At 46.9% G+C, this 24,860-nt stretch overlaps 4 protein-coding genes across 9 annotated transcripts in view; 2 read left to right on the top strand and 2 right to left on the bottom strand.

Moving 5' to 3' along the window:
* The window catches only part of bend7 (BEN domain containing 7), a 10,608-nt gene extending 9,064 nt beyond the window's left edge, over window positions 1-1,544 (top strand). Inside the window, exon 10 of the mRNA XM_035402109.1 lies at window positions 1-1,544. This exon is cut by the window's left edge and continues 304 nt beyond it. The gene's annotated coding sequence lies outside the window, so the exon portion shown is untranslated.
* Window positions 1,545-1,691: 147 nt separating this feature from the next.
* Window positions 1,692-8,564, top strand: sephs1 (selenophosphate synthetase 1). Of its 5 annotated transcripts, none has more exons than XM_035402103.1 (9): window positions 1,692-2,105; window positions 3,539-3,796; window positions 4,052-4,155; window positions 4,387-4,494; window positions 4,812-4,966; window positions 5,264-5,354; window positions 5,608-5,707; window positions 5,980-6,192; window positions 6,525-8,564. In XM_035402103.1, exons 2-9 carry the CDS (start codon window positions 3,604-3,606, stop codon window positions 6,737-6,739), a joined length of 1,179 nt encoding a protein of 392 aa, XP_035257994.1. In that variant the 5' UTR covers window positions 1,692-2,105; window positions 3,539-3,603; the 3' UTR covers window positions 6,740-8,564. The 5 variants fall into 5 exon arrangements, with proteins under 5 accessions (XP_035257994.1, XP_035257996.1, XP_035257998.1 ...); XM_035402105.1 differs by having other exon boundaries at window positions 3,506-3,796; XM_035402107.1 differs by lacking the exon at window positions 1,692-2,105 and adding an exon at window positions 2,119-2,459.
* Window positions 8,565-8,663: 99 nt separating this feature from the next.
* Window positions 8,664-19,297, bottom strand: cpt1b (carnitine palmitoyltransferase 1B (muscle)). Its single transcript, XM_035402099.1, has 19 exons — window positions 19,079-19,297; window positions 17,617-17,785; window positions 17,293-17,432; window positions 16,672-16,843; window positions 16,458-16,559; window positions 15,995-16,132; window positions 15,748-15,825; window positions 15,537-15,644; window positions 14,244-14,328; window positions 13,873-14,068; window positions 13,283-13,468; window positions 12,859-12,964; window positions 12,646-12,762; window positions 11,582-11,746; window positions 10,970-11,104; window positions 10,337-10,489; window positions 10,032-10,145; window positions 9,522-9,614; window positions 8,664-9,150 (listed from the first exon to the last, which is right to left on the bottom strand). Exons 2-19 carry the CDS (start codon window positions 17,755-17,757, stop codon window positions 9,067-9,069), a joined length of 2,313 nt encoding a protein of 770 aa, XP_035257990.1. The 5' UTR covers window positions 17,758-17,785; window positions 19,079-19,297; the 3' UTR covers window positions 8,664-9,066.
* A 183-nt stretch (window positions 19,298-19,480) lies between these two features.
* On the bottom strand, window positions 19,481-24,501 carry LOC118219153 (kelch repeat and BTB domain-containing protein 11). 2 transcript variants are annotated; one of them, XM_035402101.1, is made up of 6 exons: window positions 23,735-24,501; window positions 23,367-23,660; window positions 22,995-23,183; window positions 21,801-22,343; window positions 21,088-21,388; window positions 19,481-20,540 (listed from the first exon to the last, which is right to left on the bottom strand). In XM_035402101.1, the coding sequence occupies exons 2-6, from the start codon at window positions 23,610-23,612 to the stop codon at window positions 20,200-20,202; spliced, it is 1,620 nt and encodes a 539-aa protein (XP_035257992.1). In that variant the 5' UTR covers window positions 23,613-23,660; window positions 23,735-24,501; the 3' UTR covers window positions 19,481-20,199. The 2 variants fall into 2 exon arrangements, with proteins under 2 accessions (XP_035257992.1, XP_035257991.1); XM_035402100.1 differs by having other exon boundaries at window positions 23,367-24,501.
* Window positions 24,502-24,860: the final 359 nt, after the last annotated feature.

Here is a 24,860-nt window from a genome sequence, read left to right as displayed (position 1 = left end):
TTTTGTCAAACGGAGACCCTTTGGACTGTGTAGCTATGGAGAGCCTCGCTCTCTCTGGGGACCTCCCACGCAGTCCTTGGAACAAGGAAGTTAACGTCTGCATTTGAAATGCGTTAATCACACTCCAGACTGTAGACTTCTTAACGCAGGTATTATTGAGAGCGAGATCCGTGAGGCAATCCAGATATCCTCAGTGTGTGTGTCCAGAGGTCATCTTGTGTTACCGGTTGACGTTCCACGATCTACAATGTCCCCATTATGCCTATCCGTTCAATGTGTGTGTGTGTGTGTGTGTGCTGTATTTTCTTTCCGGACTGAGTTCTGCAGTGCTGCTTGTTTGTCTGGTTATACTGTTGTTTTCACACAATAATCACATCTTACAGGAAGTCATAGCTGATGATTGTCTGCGCTCGTGAGAATGAATTTGCCACGGGAGCGGGGAATATTTACTGATCTTGACGTTATTCGGTGGCTCATCTTCCCCAATGACTGATATCAGCCCATACACACACACACACACAAAAATAGTCAAATCTGTGAAATTGTCCTACTCATAATCGTTTCCTTGTGAATGCAAGTGCTTGTTCGTCACTGCTGGCTGAACGCAATGGAAGCTTTCTTTTAATTGACTGTAACCGAGGGGCTGTTATTAAGTCTCCACGTTTGATGGTACGATATTCAGTTCCACGCAATTCAAATTGAATGTCATCGCTCTGCCAGAGCTAACAAATGCTGAGGCGTCACCTTTGTTCTAGTCAACCGCTCTGATCTTTTTATGGAAAAACAGCTTATTCAATTAGGAACAATACTAGAAATTGGCTTTCTGCAATCTACAGTAATTGCTCGCTAAAAACCTCAAGAGAATGATAATGAAAGAGAATTGTGACAGAAATGAAAAATTTTACGTAGTGAAAAGATGTCTTTAAAAAAAAAAAACACAAATTAATGCACAAGTAGTGATTTTATGTGACCATTTCTTAATCACTCCTTGCCTTTCATAGTGTGAGTAATTATAATTTTAATATGTAAATAAAGTTTATATCTTTAAAGAAATATTTAGTATTGTTAAGATGTAATGTTAGCAATATTGTATTTCAATTAGATGCTTTATTATACAACAGTGTGTCAACAACAACAAAGCCCATGCAGGATACACGTCTGAGCACTTTAATTTTATTTCGGTTGCTTGGGTTAGTGAATAAACCCAATCGGTTTATATATGAACTAATGGCTTCCGCTAATGTACACGTTGAAGTTCTAGAAGTTATTGTGTAGGAACAACAGAGATGTGGACATAATGTAAAATTGTACAGGCGTTCACTTGGTGTTTATGGACTTGTTTACAATTTGTATGTGAAATATAGGCTACAGTATTTACCGTGATCCCGACTGCTGTGTTTTCTATGGTGTGTACAAGGCCAAAAATCTGTAATTGGTTCTTTTGTCTTAATATATGTAAAGTATAAGTAGCCTTACAATATTGACATCGATTGCCCCTCGACGAGAGCATCAGTATTCCTGACAGAATAAAGCATTGTCTCATAGTTTTGTTGTTCTGTTTTGATTCCCACCAACTTATACGATTTATAAGATAAACCAGAAATGCGTTTAAGAACTTGACACTGGAGCCCGACAAACTTAAGATATTTCACTCAGCTGACGGCGAGAACAAAAACTCTGTTTAAAATATATTCTTTAAATTGGGTTTAAAAACTACAATTCCACACAATGGGGTGTGCGGACATTCAATTAAAGGTACATTTCATTGTTTACTTTATTCTTGCCACACTTCCAAATATTGTTTAAAGGGGAGGTAAAGGCGCCAGCATATACGTAAAGGACCCTCTCCAATCCCGTTCTTTTGCATTTATTTTCGTGCGTATTGGCCTTGTTTCACGGAAAGTGTAGTTCTGCCATTTAAAAATACTTACATGGGCTTTATAGTGTGGCAAAAGTAACGTTACGCTCATTAATTCTACTGTAAAATCACTTTGCCTTGAATTTGAATTCTCTTCAGGCATTGTTTAAGGGCGCCCCTGTTGGCCCCAATGCATTCTGGGACTGTCCCCTCTCTTGTATCGGGAGGCGCCGCAAAACCGAAACCGGTAAGGATAAACCTGAGTACAGAATTAAAGGGGAAATGAAATATGAATATAATCGTCCTCCTTCTGTAAAAATGTGATGTGTACTGCTTTAAATATTTCTTACGCGGTTAAAAAGACCAACGTTGTGCAGAATGCAAGAAATGTGCTAGTTTCTGAAGCATGCGGAGTGTGTTGTATCTTATCTCACATGGGTGTTCAAGGGTTAATTTTTTCAACCGCCGACATTTTTAGATGCGGCTAGCCCGGTTTCTTCGAAACGACAAAGCGTTTCCCCGATTGGCAAACCAATATTTAACTGAGGAAAAATGGGTTGCGGTGACAAAACAAAGTCTACGGACAGTTAAAAGTAGTACAGTACGTGCCCTACTGTAGCTGCCCTACGTTAGCTAACAAGCAAACTGCGCGTTCCGTATATAACCATAGCATGGGCTGCAGCCGTGGTGTTGCAGGCAAATAAACAAGGGGTTAACACATGTAACTTTGCTACCAGTTTCCCATTCGGTTTTTCTTTTGGAAACAAATCCGCCCCTTACTATTTTATTTTGCTGACTTAAGTAAACGATGCATGTGCATAAAAAGCGGCTGTTAGCATTTGCTGTGCACGCAAAACTTAACTTTCACAGCGTAGCAGAGGAACCACAGGCCTCACCCAGCGCGTTAAGGCAGCAGCTTCATAGATTTAAAGTAACCCGAACTACTGGTTAACGGCAGGACGCAGCGCCTGCAAACTAAAGTACTTGCGCACATTGTTTGAAGCTACACTAACATTCGTTTTGCCTTTAACGGGTTCCGCAGATTCCCGTGTAAACATTAATATTGTACTTAATGACGAAAGTTGTTTCATGAGGCCTTGGTTCGATTCAGTTGGCTTTCCTGGTTGAGTTAGCCAGTTAAAGTAGCTAGCTGGCTATCCGTTAGCTGAAAAGCGTAAGTCAGTGTCCCGCCTCCGTGACATGCATCTTTCCTTGAATTGCATATCACCTGTAGCTAGCTTAGATTCAAACACCATACAAGTTGTTGTTATACATAGGGTCTTATGAATTATATGACCTAAAGAATTCCCCATCAGGAATAATAAATAAAATAATTTTTTATTGTTAATTTATTAAATACAGTATATCCCCAAATACAATATATGCACCATGCTGTTCATACATTGAAACGCCTTACAAAAAATAAAGGATTGATTGATTCTTGCTCTTGATCCGAAATAAATGTAACTCTTGAGTAAAACAGAATTCTTTTGATTCCGGCATGCCGCACAATCCGATTCTCGGACTTTGTCAGTTTGTGAACGCTTGTGCTTTTTCAGATGTGTTGTTTCGGGTTGCTCTGTGCTAGGCCCTCCGAAGCTCTCTCCGGCTTTTAAAAATCTGTCCTCCCACTTTCGTGTCTGTGAGAGAGAAACCTCTCCGCTGCTCCGTCGTTGGCAGATTCGGAGCTGTTGCTGACGAGGACGTCCGAGCGGTGGTGAAGGCCCAGAAGGTTTTCTCCAGCCATGTCTGTCCGGGAGTCCTTTAACCCCGAGAGCTACGACCTGGATAAGAACTTCAGGCTGACGCGCTTCACAGAGCTGAAGGGGACGGGCTGCAAAGTGCCGCAGGACGTCCTGCAGAAGCTGCTGGAGTCGCTGCAGGAGAACCACTTCCAGGAAGATGAGCAGTTCCTCGGGGCCGTCATGCCCAGACTGGGTAGGTCCCCAATTCCCGTGGCCCATTGGAAATCTTGTACAGTTTTGGGGGAGCGGCGTGGTTCAGTGTCCAGCTGTATGTACGGATCTAATGCTTTTTACATTTTTTCAAAAGTTCTGTAAGACAGGCTGTGCAGCCGGGTAAATCAATTAAAAACTGGATTTTATTGTGAAATCCACTGATAACTGCATCATCATTTGTCTCAACTGTACGACTGGTCACTGAGATGTCCTGTCTGCTGTCTCGTCCCTCCAGGTATTGGAATGGACACGTGCGTCATTCCTCTGAGACACGGCGGGCTCTCGCTTGTCCAGACTACAGACTACATTTATCCTATCGTGGATGACCCGTACATGATGGTGGGAATTCTCCTGATTAGCCGTGCATGCTGTTGCTTTACTTCACTCTAGTGTGTTTCTTTTGCACCTCTGCACCTTGAACCAATGCACTTGTTGTACGTCGCTCTGGATAAGAGCGTCTGCTAAATGCCTGTAATGTAATGTAATTCTAATGCACGCAGAAGAAGTTCATTTTTTTGTTTGCGGATGCGTCGGTAACGAGTCCCGCCTCTCCTTCCTGTCCGTGTTCAGGGCCGAATCGCCTGTGCCAACGTACTGAGTGACCTCTACGCCATGGGGGTCACGGAATGTGACAACATGCTGATGCTGCTGGGAATCAGTAACAAATTATCAGAGAAGGTGAGTGGCTTTTTGTGAACAACTTCGATCCGATTTTAAACGATTGCGTTTGTGAAATTGACCTGCGTTATAGTGTGGCTGCTGCTTAAGCTGAAAGCTAGGCAGACGTGCGGTCACATCACCGTAAATTGTTTTGGAATGTTGGAAAATTAGTCTGTGACATTCACAGTTTTAACTAAATGGGTCCTGCTGAGCTTGACGTAGTTGGGCTGTTATGCAAACAGCGTTAAGAGTGGTTTGACCCCGATGAAGTACTGTACGTTGTGCGGTGGTGTAATGCCCCTGTTTTCTGGGCTGTGATTCGCTGTCGTCTGCAGGAGAGGGACAAGGTGATGCCTTTAATAATTCAGGGATTTAAAGACGCCTCGGAAGAGGCGGGGACGTCGGTGACGGGGGGCCAGACGGTGGTGAACCCCTGGATCGTCCTTGGGGGCGTGGCCACCACGGTGTGTCAGCCCAACGAGTTCATCATGTGAGCGGCAGACCTCGTTCGCCTCGCTTATTCGCCTTCACTTTACTCTTCTCTCGTCCCTTTCTTTTCCTGAGTCTAGCGTTCTTTGAAAATGAACCAACATAAATATGGTGCGGTTACTAGGAGCAAGTTTTGTGCTTCTGAGTTTCTGGATGCATGCGCATGTTGTAAATCAAAAACCGGTGTCTGTTTATCAGGAGACCCAGAACAACCTTTCGGTCTGTTTTCCCCCCCAACTGCCTCTCCTTTCTCCCAAATTTCTGCTCATTCACACGCTGCCGGTGTACCTCGTTTCAGGCCAGATAACGCTGTGCCTGGAGACGTGCTGGTGTTGACGAAGCCCCTGGGCACGCAGGTTGCTGTGGCTGTTCACCAGTGGCTTGATATTGTAAGTTTGCGCAGATGAGTTGTCGGTCGAAAAAACACAAGAATTCACAAGTTGAGGTCCACAGAACAGGGGAAGGAAGCCATTCGGGTGTAGCGTGGTTTTAGTATTGATAGACTTAATAGTGGTGACCAGGGTGGGGAGGGGACAGCAAGAGATCCAGGGAGCAGACCCAGCATTCTACCCTATTGGCATGATGACGTTTTCCATCTAATCGGCCCATAGTGTTTAACATGGGTTGGGTGTGTCTTTACAGCCAGAGAAATGGAATAAGATTAAACTGGTCGTGACGCAAGAGGACGTGGAGTTGGCATATCAGGAGGCCATGATGAATATGGCCAGACTGAACCGAACAGGTGAGAGCATTTTTTAACATTTGAAGACAAAAATAATGACTAAAAGGCACCAAATTCAGGGTAGTTTACCTAGGTTACACTAAAATGTAGAATAAGTCTCTCTCTTGAATGTCCCAGAGGAGATCTTTAGACTTCCTGAGAGGCCAGTCTCAATTGTCTGCAAACCAATTCAGACACGCCAGAATATTTTGAGGAGACTGAGCTCATCATGTGGACCACAGTATGTTTACAAGCATTTTTAATAGTTGTTTTGTTTGTGTGTTGTTTCTCAGCTGCGGGGCTGATGCATACGTTCAACGCCCACGCGGCGACAGACATCACGGGATTCGGGATCCTGGGTCACGCGCAGAACCTGGCCCGGCAGCAGAGGAGTGAGGTCTCCTTCGTCATCCACAACCTGCCCGTGCTGGCCAAGATGGCTGCCGTGAGCAAGGCCTGTGGCAACATGTTTGGCCTCATGCACGGCACCTGCCCGGAGACCTCAGGTAAGGACGGAGGCGGCAGGAGACTCACGGCAGGTGACGGGCATGATTGGGCCTCACAAAATGGATGCATCACTCTTAACCCTTTAAGGTGTGAGATCACAAGTATGTGATTAGAATGTTCTTAACTGAACATTCTAATGCTGATGTAACGATCACTGCTGTTAATTGAAAGGGAAGGAGTTCTAGAACACTGACTTAGAATTTTGAACCAACATTCTGAAAAAACCTGCTCTGGAAAGGGTTAAGGAGCTTCAGAAAAGGAACCCCAGGGAAACCGATGTGTGGCTATTTCTACTGTGATGTTAAAATGGGAGAGGGATTCTGTGTTGCAGGAGGTCTGTTGATCTGCCTCCCTCGGGAGCAGGCCGCCAGGTTCTGCGCCGAGATCAAGTCCCCCAAATACGGCGAGGGGCACCAGGCCTGGATCATCGGCATCGTGGAGAAGGGCAACCGCACCGCCCGGATCATCGACAAGCCGCGGATCATCGAGGTGGCCCCGCAGGTCGCCACACAGAACGTCAACCCCACCCCCGGGGCCACCTCTTAGTCCAGGGCGGGGGAGAGGGAAGGGCCATGCCGTTTTAGACATTCTAGTATCATCTTGGGCTATGTACATAGTCTAAAGCTCTACCACGTTAATGTGTATACTGACTGCTCTGATTTTGATCGTAGGGCAGGTCACACGTTTAAAAAAAAGAAAACCAACAAAAAAAAAACAAAAACATAAAACGTAAAATCCGTTTCTTTTGTCTCGTTAATTTTCTGTTACATTAACTGAGGATGCACCTAATCTTAAGGCAGCTTCTAAGTTGAGAATATTATTATCTGATACTGTTGATTCATTTTGAATCTTTAGACACTTCCGGTCTATTGCCGCATAGGCTTTTTTTTAAGCGGTGCTTTTGCCAAGCATCCATTTTCCAACAAGTACCACGATAGCATTTTTGTTTGTCCGGTCACTAAGTGTACATTTAAAAACTAGGACTAGCGTACAAGCTGTAACGGATGCCTTGAGAGATATTATAAAGAGAAGGTGGTGTATACTTTAAGGGGTTGCATGTTGTTTTTCAGATTTGTTTTTTTTTGTATCATTTTGTTTTGATTCACCCCAGTCCCAAAAAGTCTACAAATGAATCTTTGAAGTTCTGACTTTTGCGTGGTCAGGTCAGCAGGACAAGATGAAAGCAATGCAAAAAAAAAAAAAAAAAAAAAAGCTCTGCCATCATTTATGACGTTGCATTAACGATGGGGAGTGAGGCTGAAATCCGTGATGGCTGGCTGCCCTTATGTTGTCAATCAGAGAATTGTACCAACCAATCGAAATACAGCAAACATAACTGCTACTGCCATTCTAGAGTTCATAGAACCGTACTGTCCCATCAGTACTCAGTGTCATTGTGTGCAACCTTCACGTGTTTGTAATTATCCTTTTTTTTTTCTCTCGCTTTTTTGCAAGAACACTGCGGATTTGGTCTGCAGTAGTACTGCAGAGAATGTAGGTCTACCGGAAGGGCAGTTAGTGTATAATATATATACTTATTGAGATATAAAGTACTTGATTTTACATGTAACCAGTAAAAATCTGTTCCTGTTGTGTGACGGCTTCCCGTTTTTTTGTATAGCGCTGTATGCAGTAGGCTCCTCCTCTCTTACGTCTCCGTAGGTGCCACAGTGTCGCATACACATCTCTCTCTTCCCCTCCTGTGTGCGGAACCATTCACTCTTGTTCAAAGTCCCAGAATTGCAGCTTATGGAAACACTTACCCTAATAAATATATCTTTTTTTTTTGTTTTTTTTTTTTGTTCTTGTTTCGGAGATGCATTTGTCTTTTTGTACTGAGAAGCGCGTTGGAAGATCATTTTGGTTGATGGGATAAAATGGCCGTGTAAAAATAGAAACCATAACAGCTGCGTAACCGTCGACGTGAAGCGATCTAGATTCGGACGGGCTCCTCTGATGATAGGAACGCCCGGAGGAACCGTGACCCGTCGTCGTCCCGGTACTCCGTGACCCGCGCGCAGGGAGAGATACTGTGACCGTAGGACTGTACCTTTTTTGGGGTTTTCTGTGTCAAAAACGTCACTCTGACGTTGTGGAAACGTCGGGCGAACGCCGCAGCACCGTGGACGCTGTCCGGACCCAGACAGCTGCGCTTATTCCCGCCATTCCCGTTCTCGCAGCCGTGGAGGCGGAGCTTGGAAAGGGAATGGGGAGGCGGGGCTTTATAATAAAGGGAAAGCGCTCCATTCGCTTTGATGGGCTGTGAAGGAAGGTGGCGGCAGCCGGAGTGAAGGCAGCGGTCGGGATGGTTCAGCACAGGTCCACGCTGCTATCTGTGCCTCTTCAATAAAGGCAGCTTACTGTTAACTCACCTGGTGGTTCTATCCTTTATTTCACGTTATTTTCAGGAAATAATGAACATACTTTTAAAAAAATACCACTGCATTCGTGCTTCACTCTTTGAAGAGTCTGAGTTTTGAAAGAAGTAGTAAAATCACTTTATTTTCACCTAGATTTTGTTTTAACAGTGAACATTCAACACTTTAAAGTTGAAAATAACCTTAAACATGTAACGATATTTACAACAAACTTGTACACTGCGAACTGTCAACGTAACATAAACAATATAACTGTCAACAATTAACATACTGTTAATTTATTAAATGTAATTTAAACTTTTTTAAAATCAGTATTCTTCAATGCAGCCTGCTGAACACAATACTGAAATAGAAGAAATAAAGGTCATTCTTATATTAAATGTGCATACTAAAGCAGGGCATTTCTAAAATGATACACTGTACATTCTTTTTACAATTTACCCCCATGTGAATACCCTGGAGAGATGGCAATGTAGAAGTATCTGCATCCTCGAATCACATCTTGTTTTCCCTGTTAGCAAATAAAGCTCGGATGTCCAACATGGCCTGTCGGATGTTCTGTCCGAAACGATAGGAGTCCTGGAATTGAGAGCACAGGTAGTGTAATTCTGGAGGACGTTCAATAGGGGGCACACTTACAAATGTGGTAAGGGTTGGAAGTGGGAAAGTGCAGAGGTGAACAATAGCCTGTGATATCATCTTAAATTTGAATGACTTTCACGTGGTGGCAACAATTCAACTACGTATTATTTGTTGTGTATTTCTTTATTTTTTGGTGGTGATGGGAGGTGGAGTCCAGATTTACTTCAGATTCACTCCACAACTGCTTTACAGACGTCATTTCCCATCAGCACCTTGTTGTGTTTCCTGTTGTGCGTCCTGTGGCTCTTTGCCAAATGACCTTATCCCACATAATTGTAGGGTCCCAACAAACAAGAATGCAACCTCACCGTCTCCGGGCTGGAGAATTTGCTGGAGATGTGGAACGTGATGAGGTCATCCCCAATGATGATGTAAGAAACGCCATATCCGTCATCAGCCACCTGAAGGAGAAACGCTTTATCAGAATTCCACAAAAATAATAATTTTGATACTCTAATGAAATGGAAGGACTGTGCACTTACACCTGATATTCACAATTGTTCAATTTGGTTTCCATTTCACAGTTCAGAGGGAGGAACCAATTTGATTTTGCGGATTCTGAAATGTTAACAGTCAAATACATCCCTCCAGGACTTAAATATTAATAGATGAATAGTTGTATTAAAAAATGAGTAGAATAAAGTATGAATAATCCAATCATAGTTAAGGCTTTTTAATTATTCTATATATTATGTCTAAGTTACAACTCTATTTGCTTGGACATTCATTTTTGTTAATTTAGATATTTAATTGTCTCTTGAATATGCCTTGATTTTTTTGCGTGTTCTTGCATTTCCTGGCTTGCAGGGCCAACTTACCGGTCCAAATCCCCCACCAGCGCTGACGTATTTTGGAAACCTCTGGAGATCAATCAGGTTGAGCTGCTGCTGGGGAGTTTGGCTGGTGGAGAGTCTCCATGGTTCGGAAAGAACCTGGGTGGGGTTGGGTTAGGGTTAAAGCATCACAGTCCTCATTAGTTTTCAGTTAAGATCACCTGATTCTACCCCCAGCCAAGGACAAAATCTCGTATTCTGATACATGACCGAAGGACAGAAAGGACGAGCACAGCACAACACCCCCGAGTGAGACGTGTCACCGGAGGCTCTGTGAGCGGCTTGCTGACCTGCTTGAGGAACGGCGAGTCGATGCCCAGGTACTTGGAGACGATGTAGAGGCAGAAGAGGTGGCGGTCGATGCCGGAGCCGGTCATGGCCAGGCGGTACATGTGCTGGTGCTTCTCCGCTGCCTTGCGGAAGAGCTCCAGCCTCTTCTCGTTCTGCGTGCGCGCCAGAGAGAGAGAGAGAGAGAGAGAGAGAGAGAGAGAGACCAGCCCATCAGGGGAACCCGGGATCAGCTTCAAACCGCTCTAACGCTTCTGATGGGAATGACTTCACTGATTGTGTTCGCGTTACGTGCAGAATTGGATAGATGGACCAATTTGTGGGAACACGAGCCACATTAAAGGAATCAATTAGAGCGGTAGAGAGTTGTTAGGAACTATCTGGGCTGTTTACGTAGCTTAACTGGCTTCTTGGCTGGCACGAGAATGTGTCAAATTTACTGCCATGTTCTTTAAGTCAATTATGCAAATGAGCCAGGCTCCATTCAATAGAGCATCCACTTTTACGGAGTTCTCAGCCTTCAGAAGATTGAATCTAAAAAGAACTGAACTGAAAATGTATTCAAGAGGATACACCAGAACAGGACCTCCACCTGAGGTATGGTCAGAGACGGAGGGGAGCCGGGGCGACCGTACCGAATTGAGGGGGTCCTTCATGGCCTTGACGAAGGCGGAGGATTCGTTGGTGCAGGAGCGCACGGTCTCCGTCCGGCCCTCTTTGAACATCCGGGTCATCGATGCTTCGTACGTCAAGCAGAACTCTCCCTTGTCCTAACGCGTCAAAACAAAGACACAATGGCCGTTGTAGAAGTGTTTTTAAATTGATGCAGATACTGCAGAATGTGGTTCAACTGATATATAATGGACCCGCAGGGGTGAGCTATTCAACCTCTTCATTTCTATCCTGTAACATACTTTATCACATAATCCAGGCACATTACATGTTTTATAAACTGGTTTAGAATAATGAATGAAACCAGTAATTAGCCTTCATTGAGATAAGCTTACCTAGTTTTGCTGTAGGGGCAGAAGCCAAACAATTAGAGAAATTAATTAATTCCGTGAACCAGTATCTCTGAATCAGCACAAACAAGCACACATCCAACGACATATTTCCTTCATATCTTTGAGGAGGTGATTGAGAGTGCAGTGAATTGCAAATCAGTGCTGGTTCAGAGCGGTGCTCTTTCGTTTCGGTTAGGGGGACGGGACCCGGGGGGACGGGACCCGGGGAGGCGGCCGCCGTACCCTGAAGTGAGCCAGCTGCAGGGCCAGCTGGATGAAGGCGTCAGGGCTGGTCCTGCACTTCTTGATCAGGCCTTTCCCGAAGTCCTCGAACAGGCAGCCGTGGAAGTCCACGTCGTCGGCGATCTCTTTGGCCAGGCCGTAGGAGCTCTCGATGACCCCTTGGCACTGCGGCGGGTAACGGAATACGGAGAGGGTCGGCACGGTGACGCAATCGGGTCACACACAGGGGGCCCTGTAGCTTAGCGACTCATGGAAATTTAGCCAATAGTTGCACTAAATTAGCGTTCCTTCTGACATCATTCCAGCTTCAGCAAAACAGACAGGAGTGTAAATGGGCAGATCTTAACACTGCCTATCACTTTGTTATTGTACATGTTGGGCCCTTGGATCAGTGGATCCCAAACTGTGCTTTGTGAGAGGAGTTGAAATGGGTCATGGGATGTATGTGTAAAAAAATAATTCCTGTAGTTACTAACCTTTCCAAAGACATTCACTGCAGTCACATTTAAGCACCACATTGCTTACCAAGTACTGAACTACCTACATGTAGTTTTTTTTGGCATATGTTAAAGACTGTAATTGAATCTGTGTGGGTGGGTCACAAGTATTTGCCAATTAAGTGTGGTGTGGGCTCAGAAAGTTTGGGAACTACAGCCTGTGATTGGACGGCGCTGGGAAAGAGTGAAATAGCTTGGTGGGTCTCCCGCAGCTTTTTTGAGCACAGCTGACTCAGCGTGGCTGGCTGCTCCTGACACAGCACCTTTATGCAGTTACACTGTCAGTGTGGGGGCGTGTCCTCTGGCAGTCAGCAGCGGTCTCCATGGAAACATTGCAGTATCTTATGACTCCGTCAGGACTGTGCTACTGCTGATTCTTCTCCCAGGAACTGATCCAGGTTCAGCTTACTCATCCTTAATGCTAACCCATAACCATCTTATAAAATATTCCAGTTTACTGCCAGTTGAAGCTGGGTTCTGGTTCACGGCTGGACACTGGGCTCAGATACCAAAAACACACTAAAATGCATCTGTTCCAAATACCTCCTAAATAAATGTAAAATGTACCTCTGCGGAGATGTCCCACTGCAGTTTGATGGGCTGGGGCAGGTCCTTGCTTATGTCCCCGTTGCTGTGTCCGTCTTCGGTGTAGCCCAGCTGGAAACAGTCCGTGGCCACGACGTACTGAGACAGAGCCAGCAGGGAACATTTCGTTAAAGCCAGTGCGGACAGTCCAGCGCCCGGCAGCACGCGTGTATTCCCCCTTCCTAACGGCAGTACCTCCCACATGTGGCCCACGATGGGGGCGTCGGCCCAGGAGTGCTCCGCGTTCAGACCCAGCTTCCCGTTCTGATACACGATCAGGTTAAACGACTTGTCGAACCACCTGAAAGAGGACAGAGTTGCACACACAGGCACACGTCAGAAGCTGTACACAGCCGCCCGGCATTTTTTTTTCATGCCAGTTTAATGTCCATGGATTCCTGATTAATTAAGAATTACTGCTTTCTACTGCTGCGTATGACGTAAGTACAAAAATCAAGAGCTTTTGAACTCTCTCTCAGCTGATAACAGTAGAGAATGTTCAGCAGTAAAGCCAAATAAGCATGATCCCTCAGTATTTCCTGTTCAAACATCACGTCCCTGAATGTGGTAATTACCGTAGTAACCGTGTTGATGAAAGTGAACTGACTGCTCTCTCTACCTGTCGTAGCATTTTCCATGGAGCAGGGACTTGGCGTACAAGTCCAGGGACCTGAGCTTCTCCGCGTCGTAGCCGTGCGCCTCGTCGTCCAGGGTGACGAAGAATGCCGCCGTCTCGATGGTCTCCAGCGACGACCTGTTGACGCCCTGACTGAAGTACTTCTGGCGAGCCTTAGCCCAAGGAATTCTGGGAAAACAGAACACCAGCACTGGTTAGGGTTTAATAAAGAAAAGGAGTGTCTGGGTTACTGAGAAGCTGGGTGACATCACAGTTTCTCTACACCTGATGCTCAGCTCCATATTCTTCACATTAAAATTTGTCTCCACACCACTGAAGCCAAAACAATTTCTAATTTCATGCCTCTTCTGGAAATGTTTTAATTCATGAATGTGAATGACTAATTTATGAAGGTACTGCATGACAGTACCGAGGCAACAAACTGTTGTGCATTTTATTACAGCCCTGCCCTGAAAACTCCTGCAACCAACTGAGCCCCCCCGGGGTTAAGAAGCAGAGGATGGAAGGGCCTCTGGAGCGGAGTGTTGGGTGCATCTGTAAAATCTGAGGGGGGGGGCGGGGGGAGGGCCCACCTCTCCCCGGCCGTCAGCGCGGCCAGCTTCAGCTCCCCGGGCTGGGGCTCGGAGGGGTCGTCCAGAATCTTCTGGAACTGCGCCTCCAGCTCGCTGGGCCACAGGTGGCGCCCGCCGTAGTACAGCCACACGCGGAAGAAGCGCCCCCTGTGGTACACCACCAGGTGCTTGCGGTCCTTCAGGTGCTGGACAAAGTCTGGACAGAGCCGGACAGGGGGCCGGAAAGACCACAGGTTTGTGGCAGTCCTGTTTGCAGCTCAAATAGACAAATGGAGCTAGTGCAGATAAAAGGATCGCTAGCCGCTCATGTGCAAGGGTAGACAGCACTGAAATTTGTACGACCTAGCCTGGAAGTTGTTCCCTGTGGTTACCTGTCTGAATGCCAGGGATCCTGGTGGTGTTGAACATTCTCTCCATCTGGTACGAGCACATGGGGACCGTCCCTTGAGCTCTCATCTGACGGAGAGAAAGAGGGGAGTAAGGAAGAGAGGGAGAAAAAAGAAGGGGGGGGGGACACAGAGACATAGTCGAAAGGGAACGGGCGGCGAGAGACAAACCGCTTCCGTTGCGCCGCGTCAGCAGCGCGGCGAGCCTTTCCCCTCGACGCTGCGGGCTCCCTGTCAATCAAAGCAGGGCAGTAAACCTGCACCGCCATGTTAGGAATTCCGCACAGTCCCTCAGGAAAACCTGCCCCTTCAGCAGTAAGCGCACGGCTCTGATATCGACGGAGATCTCTCCACCGCTCGTCTGCGGCGTTTGCATCGGTTTTGAATACATCTCTGAAATATCGACTTTGGCTGTCTCGCTCGTTCCAGGCGCGAGAAAAACGCATTCAATACTTCCCGGCCTCCAGAGGTTCTATTTTTTTGACATTATTTATTTAATTTATTTTTGCACTGCTGCTTTGCTGGAAAATGGTGGCGCTCGTTGCGATGACTGATGGATGCGCACTCCCCCCCCCGCGCGCGCCGTTATATTACCGCCAGCTTGTCGTTAGCATCAGCCGGCGCGAAAGGTTAATAAGCAGGTTTGTCACTCGGGCTGTCAGGGCGAAGTGCTGCGAGATTGAGTTTACAGATCGATACACAGCAGGATAGCAATTAGCAGAGATGTGTGTCATAAGAGCAAATTGATACTGATGAGAGATGGGGGCGGAGGGCAGACGGGGGAAGGGAGGGGGGTTTGCAGGGGGTAGTCTACGGCTGTGTGGCACTGCCACTTCTCTGCTCCAGACAGAATTGAGTAAGACGGCAGTCAAGCACAGCAAGCGCCAGTCTGTTTTGGGATAATATGCTGTCCGCTGCCCTTGCCTCAAATAATTAACCAAATCGATTATTAGATTTGGCATTCCTGATGAATATGTGAACTACAGCTGCAGATGCACAAGCATGGAAACAATCTGTTGTGACTCGACATGGTGCATTTAGAAAACGAAGGCAGCGTAAAACCTAAGTGTAGTGGAAAATTCTACATACTGAAGGATGTGTAATGTTTCGCTGAGATTTACAACATCAGCCCTTTGTGTTCTCCAGCTTGTAACCTGAGTGTGTAACTGGAGGCGAGTGCACGCGCTGCTGCGGGTCCTTGGACCGCGTTTGAGGACGCAGGGAGCGACAGACGGAGGGAGCGGTCAGGGGGGCGCGGGGCGCAGGAAGTGAGCTCACCGGAGCGTGCTCTCCGCGCTCCAGCTTGCGGCGGTACTGCAGCATGGCGTGGACGGCGTTCCCAGCCCTGGCGGCCTGGCGGTGCGTGGGGGTGATGTACAGCAGGTCCTGCGGGGAAGGGGGGGGGGAACAGGTGTGACCCCACTGCGTTTCACCTTCCGCACGATCGATAGCAGCCTTGATCACCGAGGCCTATGGGTGCAGTGCTTACCATCACATAGAAGTTACTGTTAACCATGATGGGACTCCGGCTTCGCAGATAAATGTACTCCTCCCACCAGTCACTCACCTGTTGGCATATGAAACCACTTTATTTCAACAGTGCTTATATTACTCTATTACTCTTTGCTTACGTTCACATCGTAATACTGCTTGTGCATTACTCCAAGAAGCCATTTTTGAGCAAAAGCTTATCATTTTCAGAAGGTGCTATTAATCTTTATGAAGAGCATGCTTACATAATTTGCTGCCCACCAGGACTTCAGAACTAGGTATCTCTGAAGTCTAGAAGCAGAGTGCTTTTTGAAGTCGTTTGCCACATTCTCCATCTGGTTATACTGCTCATCGTCCAGTAGAGGGCGCACTGACTCCAGGTACTACAAGCAAGATAAATACAGAACTGGTATTCAGTGGATGAGGTGTGAGCAAGGATGCTATTAAACAGTTCTGAGAAATTCTCACAGCATCATTCTGTGGCATCATTCTGTGGGGACTGGATGCTTACTAAAAATAGGAAAATAGTGTAAAAATGTGTGTGTGTAAAAATGGGGTGTAAAATGTGAAGTATAATTGCTGCGATGAACTCCCTCATTGAAACAAGGAACTTAAGCAGTAGAGTTGTAAAAGTATGAGACCACGGCACAAAACACTCCTTTTTAGGCTGCGCTGATGAGCCATACACTTGTGGCGGCGGTGTCTCACCCTTTTAATAGTATCGCTCACGTTGGGCACAGGCAGTCGGGGCAAAGAGGACTGGAAGCTGTACAGCAGTGGCTTTCGTCCAGAGAACAGCTTCACAAGATTCTGTGCACAGACACAGTGGCGCCATTTAAAATGCACTCTGTTTAATCCACTCAGATGTCAAGGCAAAAAAGGGAAACCATTCACTGGCGTACGGATGAAATGAAGCACCTACCATCCACAGCCTGGTGGAGCAGCTCCTTTTCCCGTGAGGTTCGAAGATCCAGCCGTGGTAAGACAGCAGTAATTTGAGGGTGTTACGCAGCATAAAGATGATTGACACCCAGAGGCCCGTGGCAAACAGAATGGCGCTCAGGAGAGCTTTTGTGTGTACCGTCAAATAGTCACTGCAGTGGCAATCACAAACAGCATATTTTATTTAATCTGTATGGATAGCTTCGATAATATAAATATTTCCTGTTTTGCTTATATTTACGTATATATCTGAAGTTTATAAATACTTCTAAAGTAAACTTTTTATGTCTTATAATTTAATAACTAAGTTTCAGGAAAAGAAAATACATTGAAGTGTCATTAATCTAGCATAAATGGGTTTCACATAAACATGTGGCCAAAAAAAATTATATTGGTGAAGTTTATGGGGTTGCAAACCCTAGTCCTATAGAGAAACACAGTGCTGTTTTTTGCTGATACTCAACACTTAACGTTAATTAATTTTTTAAAAAGCAGTTTATTTCACCGTTAGCTCATCTTGCATTGTATCATGGGTCTAATAAACCTGAAAACTCTGGCAATATGTAGTATGTATTGCTGTCATAAGCTTGACCTTACTAACCTTTGAGGAAGTGTTTTTTTGATGCTGTCAATCATGCCCATAGAGGGGTCTATGCGGGCATACATGGTGCTCATTATCGCCACGACAACCACAAGCCAACTTGACGGACTGGCAGGGTAAACTCCAGTTAGGATGCCGTTCTGCAACAAAAGATAATTTGTGAGTCATACTGTTTTGTGTCAGTAGACATTGAGGAGATAATAAGTAACAGCCAATACTATTTTGAAGTTTAATAAAGTTAATTTTTGTGTCTCTACAGAACCTACGAGGCCTCCCACGGTAGAAAACCAGCAGGCTAGCAAGTTAGCTAGCTAGCTAGCTTACCTTGAACCGAATGGCCCGCTTCTTCCATGACGTCACTCCGGACAGGTAAATATGCTTCAAAACTTCCCGACTCAGGTGAAGGTCAATCCCTTCTGTGCTGACAGTGAACTGAAAGCCCACCGCTTGGTGAGCCTCTGCCATCGCCCAGGCCTTACTCAGTGATGGTTGTCTAAAGAATAGATAAGCAAGAAGGCCTCACAGTGAACGTTCCGTCTCCGTTCAAAAAACGCTTAACATTCGCGCGTGAAGTCATTTTTAACCGACAAATAAATCGAATCAAAGCAACGATTGCTACGCAGGGGTCCGAAGTGTTAGCTTAGCTAAAAGTCAACCGGTACTCTTTATGCAGCTTAACACGTTTCTGAACACACTTCTGAAATAATGGCATACATCGAAGCTCATTATTAAGTTACTTGTTTAATTAGTTGTACAGTTAATACAATTTTTACATTGTTTACATTGTTAATACAATTACAGGATGCTACCAGTGCACTTGCCTTTGCTCAGGAAAAAATAATTTGTATTAGGTCAAGCCTGAATGACTTTTTCCATCTCATGTGACTAGAGTCCTATCAAGTGGGGCAAAGTTGAAATGCCAGATATAGCGGTGGCGAACAGAGCGTGGTACATGACGCAGGCACGTTATAAATATAAACACATACAAATCTCCAAAGAACCACGTGAATTGCACTAATTCGGAAACGTCTCCTTCACACTATTTAAATTCATTTGTTGTATGACCTGGTTTAAGAGACCTTTCCTGTAATGCAATATCCTACTATTTTGTCCAATGTCTCAAAATCCTATTGGTTTTACTTGATAGGTTTGTGGCATTGACTTGACCCTCCATATTAGATGAAGACTCTGTGATTTTATGCATTTATGGTATGAAGCAGGTGTACATTAGAAATTGTTCTGATAAGCAAATAATATGATTTATGAAGTAGTTGCCATAAGAGCATATTAGCTGGTTAATACTTGTTGATCCTGGCACCTGTATGTATTCCTATGGGTCAGGTGTAGGTTATTACAGTAACAGTTCAAGAAGCTGTGTTTGATCATCTGAGCGGTATGGTCTATCATGTGAGATGCATATATATATATATATATATATATATATATATAGTCTCTTTAGCACTGAAACCTAAATGTAAATATGGTACAAAAGCAGAGTATAATGAGACAAATTTATTAAGGCAAAATGCACATTAAGTTGCAGTTAATGGGCATACAGCCCAAAACAAATGTTGACCACAAGGGAAAACTATCGTTCAACTCTACATACAACATGAAAAAAAAAAAAAAACACTGGAATAACAAATCAAACCGAATATGCTCTTATGGAAATACATCCTGATAAAGGCTGAAACCTGGCATGAAAACCGCGGATTTGAACATGCAGAGGGTAAATACCCTAAGATTGAGGGGAGTGTAATGTTCCCCATCTCAGAAGATGCCATACCTCAGTGCACATGGACCCAGACGCGGTGTCCCGGTGTGGAGATGTGTTGAGGGTCGGGTTTACTCAGAATTGGGCTGGAGGCTTTCTGGTGTCAGAGCCGGGTTCCCCTTGTGTCCGTAAGCCTCCCTTGCGACTCCCTTGTCCTTGAAACTGCCCTCCTGAGGTGCTGACCGAGAGCGAGTCCCTCCCTGTGAGTGTCTCTCTCTCTCTCCCCCTCTCTCTCTCCAGTTCAGCAGAAGCTGCTCTGTATTTTGCTCTGCTCTGCTCCGCTCTCCCAGTGTGGTGTAATCGGACACCGTCCGGCTCTGGACTGTACCTCGGGCGCAGGCATGCGTCCGCTGTCAGTCCGCATCACACATAGCTGCTACTACTCAAACGTGCTCCAACAATGGGAGAAGTGGCCTATAAATAGCTTTCTCATGCTATAACTTTCTAGGCTAGGAGCATGTTAAAGACTGCAGGAAGCAGAGAAAGATAGAGCTCTTGAGCTGGCGCATAAGTGTTTATTTGGAACACAACCAGCTTTTTAAAACTTAACCCTCTGATACTCCTCTCTGCCACCTCTTTGTATTTTTTCACGAGGTCAGTTGCGTTCAGCCATGTCACTGATAGAGCAAACAGCAGGGCTGGTCAACGGAGGATTGTTTACTGAACAATAATTTAAGCTTCACCTCTCCTGTCAGCCCGCTGAAGGTAAAGGGGTCAGGAAACGTTTGGTGGAAAGCTAATGCATTCCGTCTCGTGCACCACCTTCCAATCCAAAGGGCAGTATCTGCTGCGCTGGAGAAAGCAGTTTACATTCCGTTGTGGTGAACCATGGCAACCTTGGAGCTCATAGCAAAGTCACCTGGCCTGCTTTGATTTCACAACCTTAGTATGCTTCCGTCCCGCAAGGACGTTAGTTACTCCTGGACAGAAACACGGACCAAAATCAAAGTCACGAGCCATTTGATTCTGGTATGGAGACACTATGTGACTTTTACTGACCGTCACAGGTGCACTTTGGGAGCTTTGGAAGCTGTATGATGTCACAAAGGAACTCTTTGGTCTCGGGTATTCAATGGCAATAGTCACATTTGCTTTGGTTTAAGTCTTTATTTTTTAAGTCTTGTGAGCCTGTGCTAGAAGTGCAGATGGAAAAGGGCCTCGTAGCTGGTGTGGATTGGGAAGGGTGGGAGGCGGTGGACAGCGAGCGAGCGGAGGTCGAGTCTGACGATGGAGTTGTGCTCTACGTCTGACATGTAGACCTGGTCGTTGAGGACGGTCCCCTGGCCCGCGAGCCACATCTTCTCGGTGGTGCGCACCCTCCCCCACCGCCCGCTTTCCACGCACAGCGATGTCACCACGTTCGCAGAGTTGGTCCCACCAATCACGAACAGCCTGTCTGTCGCCCCCAGGAAGTACAGGCTGGGGATGTCAGCGTCGGCTCTGGTCAGGGTAGGGAGCAGCTCTGACCAGGAATCTGAGGGAAAAAACGCACTGGCCTCAGTGGGAGTAGGAATTACACAGCATTTCACTTTGTAAGAAGTCACATTTACAGATCCTGCCATGAAAACAGAGTTGCTGGTAGGCATACACCTTGCCATATATCATATGCCGTCACAACCCTGTGTCCCAAATTGGGAATTGAAGGTATAAGAGCAAAGCATAATCGACATGCCCGACATGCCATCACCTTATGCAGAATTTTGACTCAGAACATGACCTTATCCTGCGACAGACTGGTGACCTGTCCAGGGTGTATTCCTGCCTCTCACCCAATGCATGCTGGGATAGATGCAGCTGAGTTGCAGACACCCAGTTTGGAGGGGAGGGACTGCACCTAGCACATGCCGCTGCTCCCAGTAATATATTAACAAACACAGCATGTGTTAATGAATCACTGGGAGCAATGAAACGGTGTGTGGGTGTACTCTTTTTTTTCAGCCAATCACATTTTTTATATTTTACCTGCATTTGTGCATTAATATGTAATACCTGTATTACATTTTGACCGCTACCTAGCTCACCTTGTGTGACGTCGTACTGCAGCACCAGCTTCTCGCCGGTCCTCTGGACGGTGCCCAGGACGTAGACGCAGCGGTGCAGGGCGGTGGCCAGCGGGACGTCGTGGGAGAGGGACACGGCGAAGCGGAAGTCGGTGAGCGGCAGCGAGGAGACGAAGGCCCAGGAGTCGGCCCAGGGGTCGTAGCGCTCCACGGCGGTGTAGAGCGCTGTGCCGGAGTCGGGCGCCACCAGGGAGTCCAGGTACCAGCCGCCGAGCGCGAACACGGAGCCCTCGCAGGCCGCCGCGCTGAAGTGGCGCCGGTGCTGTGGGGCGGAGCGCTTTCAGCGTTTGGCTCTCACAGCGACGTGCTCACCGGGGTGGGAGCCATGTCAATCAAATCAGTTTACAGTGAGTAATCCTTGAAGAGCATTATGGGTGTTTTTCAGAGGTAGCCTACACTGGTCCACAGGGACTGCTGTTTTTTTTTTTTTTTATACAACAACCACTTCAGACCCAAGAAGGAGGGGAGTTACCAGCATAATCGACTGCTTTATCTGATCAATTAAGTATCGAGTAACTACAAAAACCAGCAGACTCTGTGGCTCTCCAAGACCCGGGTTGGCCACTCCGGTTCTAATTCATTAATGAGCTTTCAGTGGCTCTTTGTCTCCTGAATTGACTGGATAGAACTTGGGCCCCAAACCCTGAGGCGTGGTTAGATGTGTCCCTCCTTACCTTGATAAGAGGCGCAGTGGAAACCCAGGTGTGGGTGAAGGGGTTGTATCTGAAGGAGGCCATCTTGAACTGGTACCCCCGCCTGACCCTGTGTCTGTAGCCCCCGATGAGGTAGAGGTAGTTGTGCAGAACGGCGGTGGTGAAGCACCACTTGTCAGCCGCAAACGGGAGCTCGGCCTCCGCGCGCCAGGCCCCGCCCTCCTCCTCCTCCTCCCCCGCCAGGCTGTAGAGGTGGCGGGCGGCGGCTGTGTCCGATTGGCTGCCGGAGGTCAGGTTCTCCTTCCTCAGGGCGCAGAGCCGACGGGCCCCGCCCAGCCTGAGGCGGATAAGCTCCTCCCGCTCCTCGGGGTCCAGCCTCCCGGTCAGGTGTGCCAGCTCGAGCAGGTTTGTGCTCAGGTACCTCCGCACCGCCTCCAGCATCTCCAGGCAGCAGATCTCCCGCGCGAAGGCCAGGTAGGCCTCGCAGTTCTCCGGGGTTAAGGCGCTGGCCAGGGAGCTCAGGCACTCTGAGACGAAGGGCTGCACCAGCAGGTAGCTACCTATCTGTGAAAAGCCAGCACTCGTCATTAACCATAGAGCACTTATTAGTCATACGGTGCTCTTACTGAACTTACCTTGCGAAAATAAACAGCAGGCACATGATACTGAGCCTCTCATTGTAGTAGCAGGTCACTGTCCCTACCCCTAAGGGGATTATTCACATCCATACCCAAAGATAATAAAACAGGAATAAGACACCTTTACCTTTAGAAAGCACTGGAGCTCCACTAGTCACGCAGTGCATTGATAGCAACTAGCAAAAAAAAAAAAACAACAATGATTAGTAGATCCTGTTTGGCTGTACTTCCTAACTCCCTGTGTGTATTAACCAGGACTGCCTAACCCTGTTCCTGGAAATCTACCATCCTGTAGGTTTCTTTTCATCTCTATTTTTGCATACCCGATGCTACTAATTAGCAGCTCAGTGGGGTCTCTAGCTGTTAGATGAGCTTTGTTAGGGTTGGAATGGAAACCTACAGGATGGTAAGAATTGCCAAGAACAGGGATGGCAGCCAAAAAGTAGCCAGAAAGTATCCACCAATCACTATTGATGTTGCCTAACCAACATGCTTCGTGATTGGTGGAGCTCCTCTGTTTTTCTGTCTTATCCCTCTCCTTATTATCCAATCCAAGCATGCGATTGGGCTCACCCACCTGGATGTGCAGGCCCAGCTCCTCCTCGGGGACACTGAAGCGTCCGAGGAAGGTGAACTCCAGCAGGTTGTGGAAGACGTGCGAGGGCACGTGCTCCAGGTGAACGAGGCTCTCTGCCGTCTCCCTCATTCTGGACCGGGACAGGGCCCTGAAGTACTCGCTCGCCTCCGACAGCCTACCCAAGTCAGCCTGGGGTGCACCCGAAACAGATGAGTCACAGCTAAACCTCACGTATTCAATAGGCACACAGTTGTGCGGTAATTCAATAGGTACGACAGTTGTTACTGCAGTAGCACGTTTTCGTGCAACTCCATGCTACACGTTAGCTCTAGGACGGCTGCTTCTGCAGATATTCCCTCCTCCGGTGCTTACCTGGAAAGCGTGTGTGCTGGTCTGCACTGTGACCGTGGGTCCCTCTCTGCCGGCGTAGGTCCTCCACGCCGGGTCAGTCCGCCAGGGCTCAGGCTTCCTGCTCTCGCTGTGATCAGCCCTCTGACCAGCGGGGTCCAGTCTCAGGGTCCTGCTCCCGAAAACCCGCCGCGCCCACTCCACCCCGTATTGAAGCCACGCGGTGAAACAGAGCAGCAGCAGCCATAAGCACTGCCTCAGGGTCCTCATCTTCAGCCACGCCTGAGCCTCTTCAGCCTTCACCAGCCTTTACAGTTCCTAGTGATAAAGATTACTGCAGCAGAATTGAATTGGTGGATGAAGGATTGTGTCATAACATTTGCTAACTCTACCTTATGTTTGAGCTGTTGCAGTTGCCATGGTGGAGTTGTGGGATTAGAAGCTGTCACTGTGGACGTGTTATGACTATTTTTAGCACTTGTAATTTTCAGAAAAACATATTTGGTATTGTTGCCCTTTCATTTTTGTTGCATTTGACACACAGTTTACATTGCGCATGGAGGTTCTCCGTCACAGAAATGTAATGGAACAGAAATCTTGTTTTGCTAACGCGTTAAGCAGGCAGCAAACACTTTTAAGGGAATATGCTTCCTAGGCAAACACAGACCAGACGCGGCACTCCCAAACAGTCCTACTGCACAGGCACGCAGCGCGATGGCCACGTGTCACGGCGCCAGTCTTCAGAGAAGCACTCCCGTCGAAACGCGGATAAATCCGGCGTCCAGAATTTCTCTGACAGCCCACTCTGCCGCATAATCAGCCTCCCTGCCGCTTCTAGAAAATTCGCTTCTTGACGCGGAGAGCTTTTTTTTCAGCTGTATGTTTAGAGCAGGCTGTCTATTTTAAGCAGCCTTAGCTGGTCGCTCCGCTGGCCTTCTCCGTGGTGAAATGCGACACCCGGTCCCCGTGCCGGATTTTTACCCGTCACCAATCTCAGCATAACCAGAGGGGCGCATTTAAAGCCCGGTTGTTTTCGTTGTCAATGGGGAAACATCTGCGTGTGAATCCCATCGCATTCTGCCTGTCAGTCCCCCCCCCTAACAAGCAGGGACACTCTCTAACTGACAGTGAGGATTAGGCTGTCTGTTAGGCTGTCTGACAGGCGCCCACAATGCCAGAGTGAATTTACTACGCCTCCAGTTTCCCAGCATGCAAATCAACTCCGATTCATTCCTGCAGTACCTGACGGTGCAGCCCCTAGATCATCAGCACGTGATTGTCACACTCTGTCTTTGTTAGGTGATACGTTTTTATTCCCTTTACCTCAATGCGCTTTCCGTTACCTTTTGGTGCGCTTGGCTTTAAGAGAAAGGGTACTAGGTCCGAGGTACTACAGCTACGGTAGCCTTCGGCTAAGTACTTCACCTCAAACGCTCTGGTAAAATAATACCAGTATATCTGGGTTACAGAATACGTAAACAAGTCAGGCTGGTTGCCCTGAATAAGGAGGCCTCACTT

This window comes from Anguilla anguilla, chromosome 19 (assembly GCF_013347855.1).
Source record: "Anguilla anguilla isolate fAngAng1 chromosome 19, fAngAng1.pri, whole genome shotgun sequence".
In the NCBI taxonomy this organism is placed as follows: Eukaryota; Metazoa; Chordata; class Actinopteri; order Anguilliformes; family Anguillidae; genus Anguilla; species Anguilla anguilla.
This window is presented reverse-complemented; position numbering and strand designations above follow the sequence as displayed.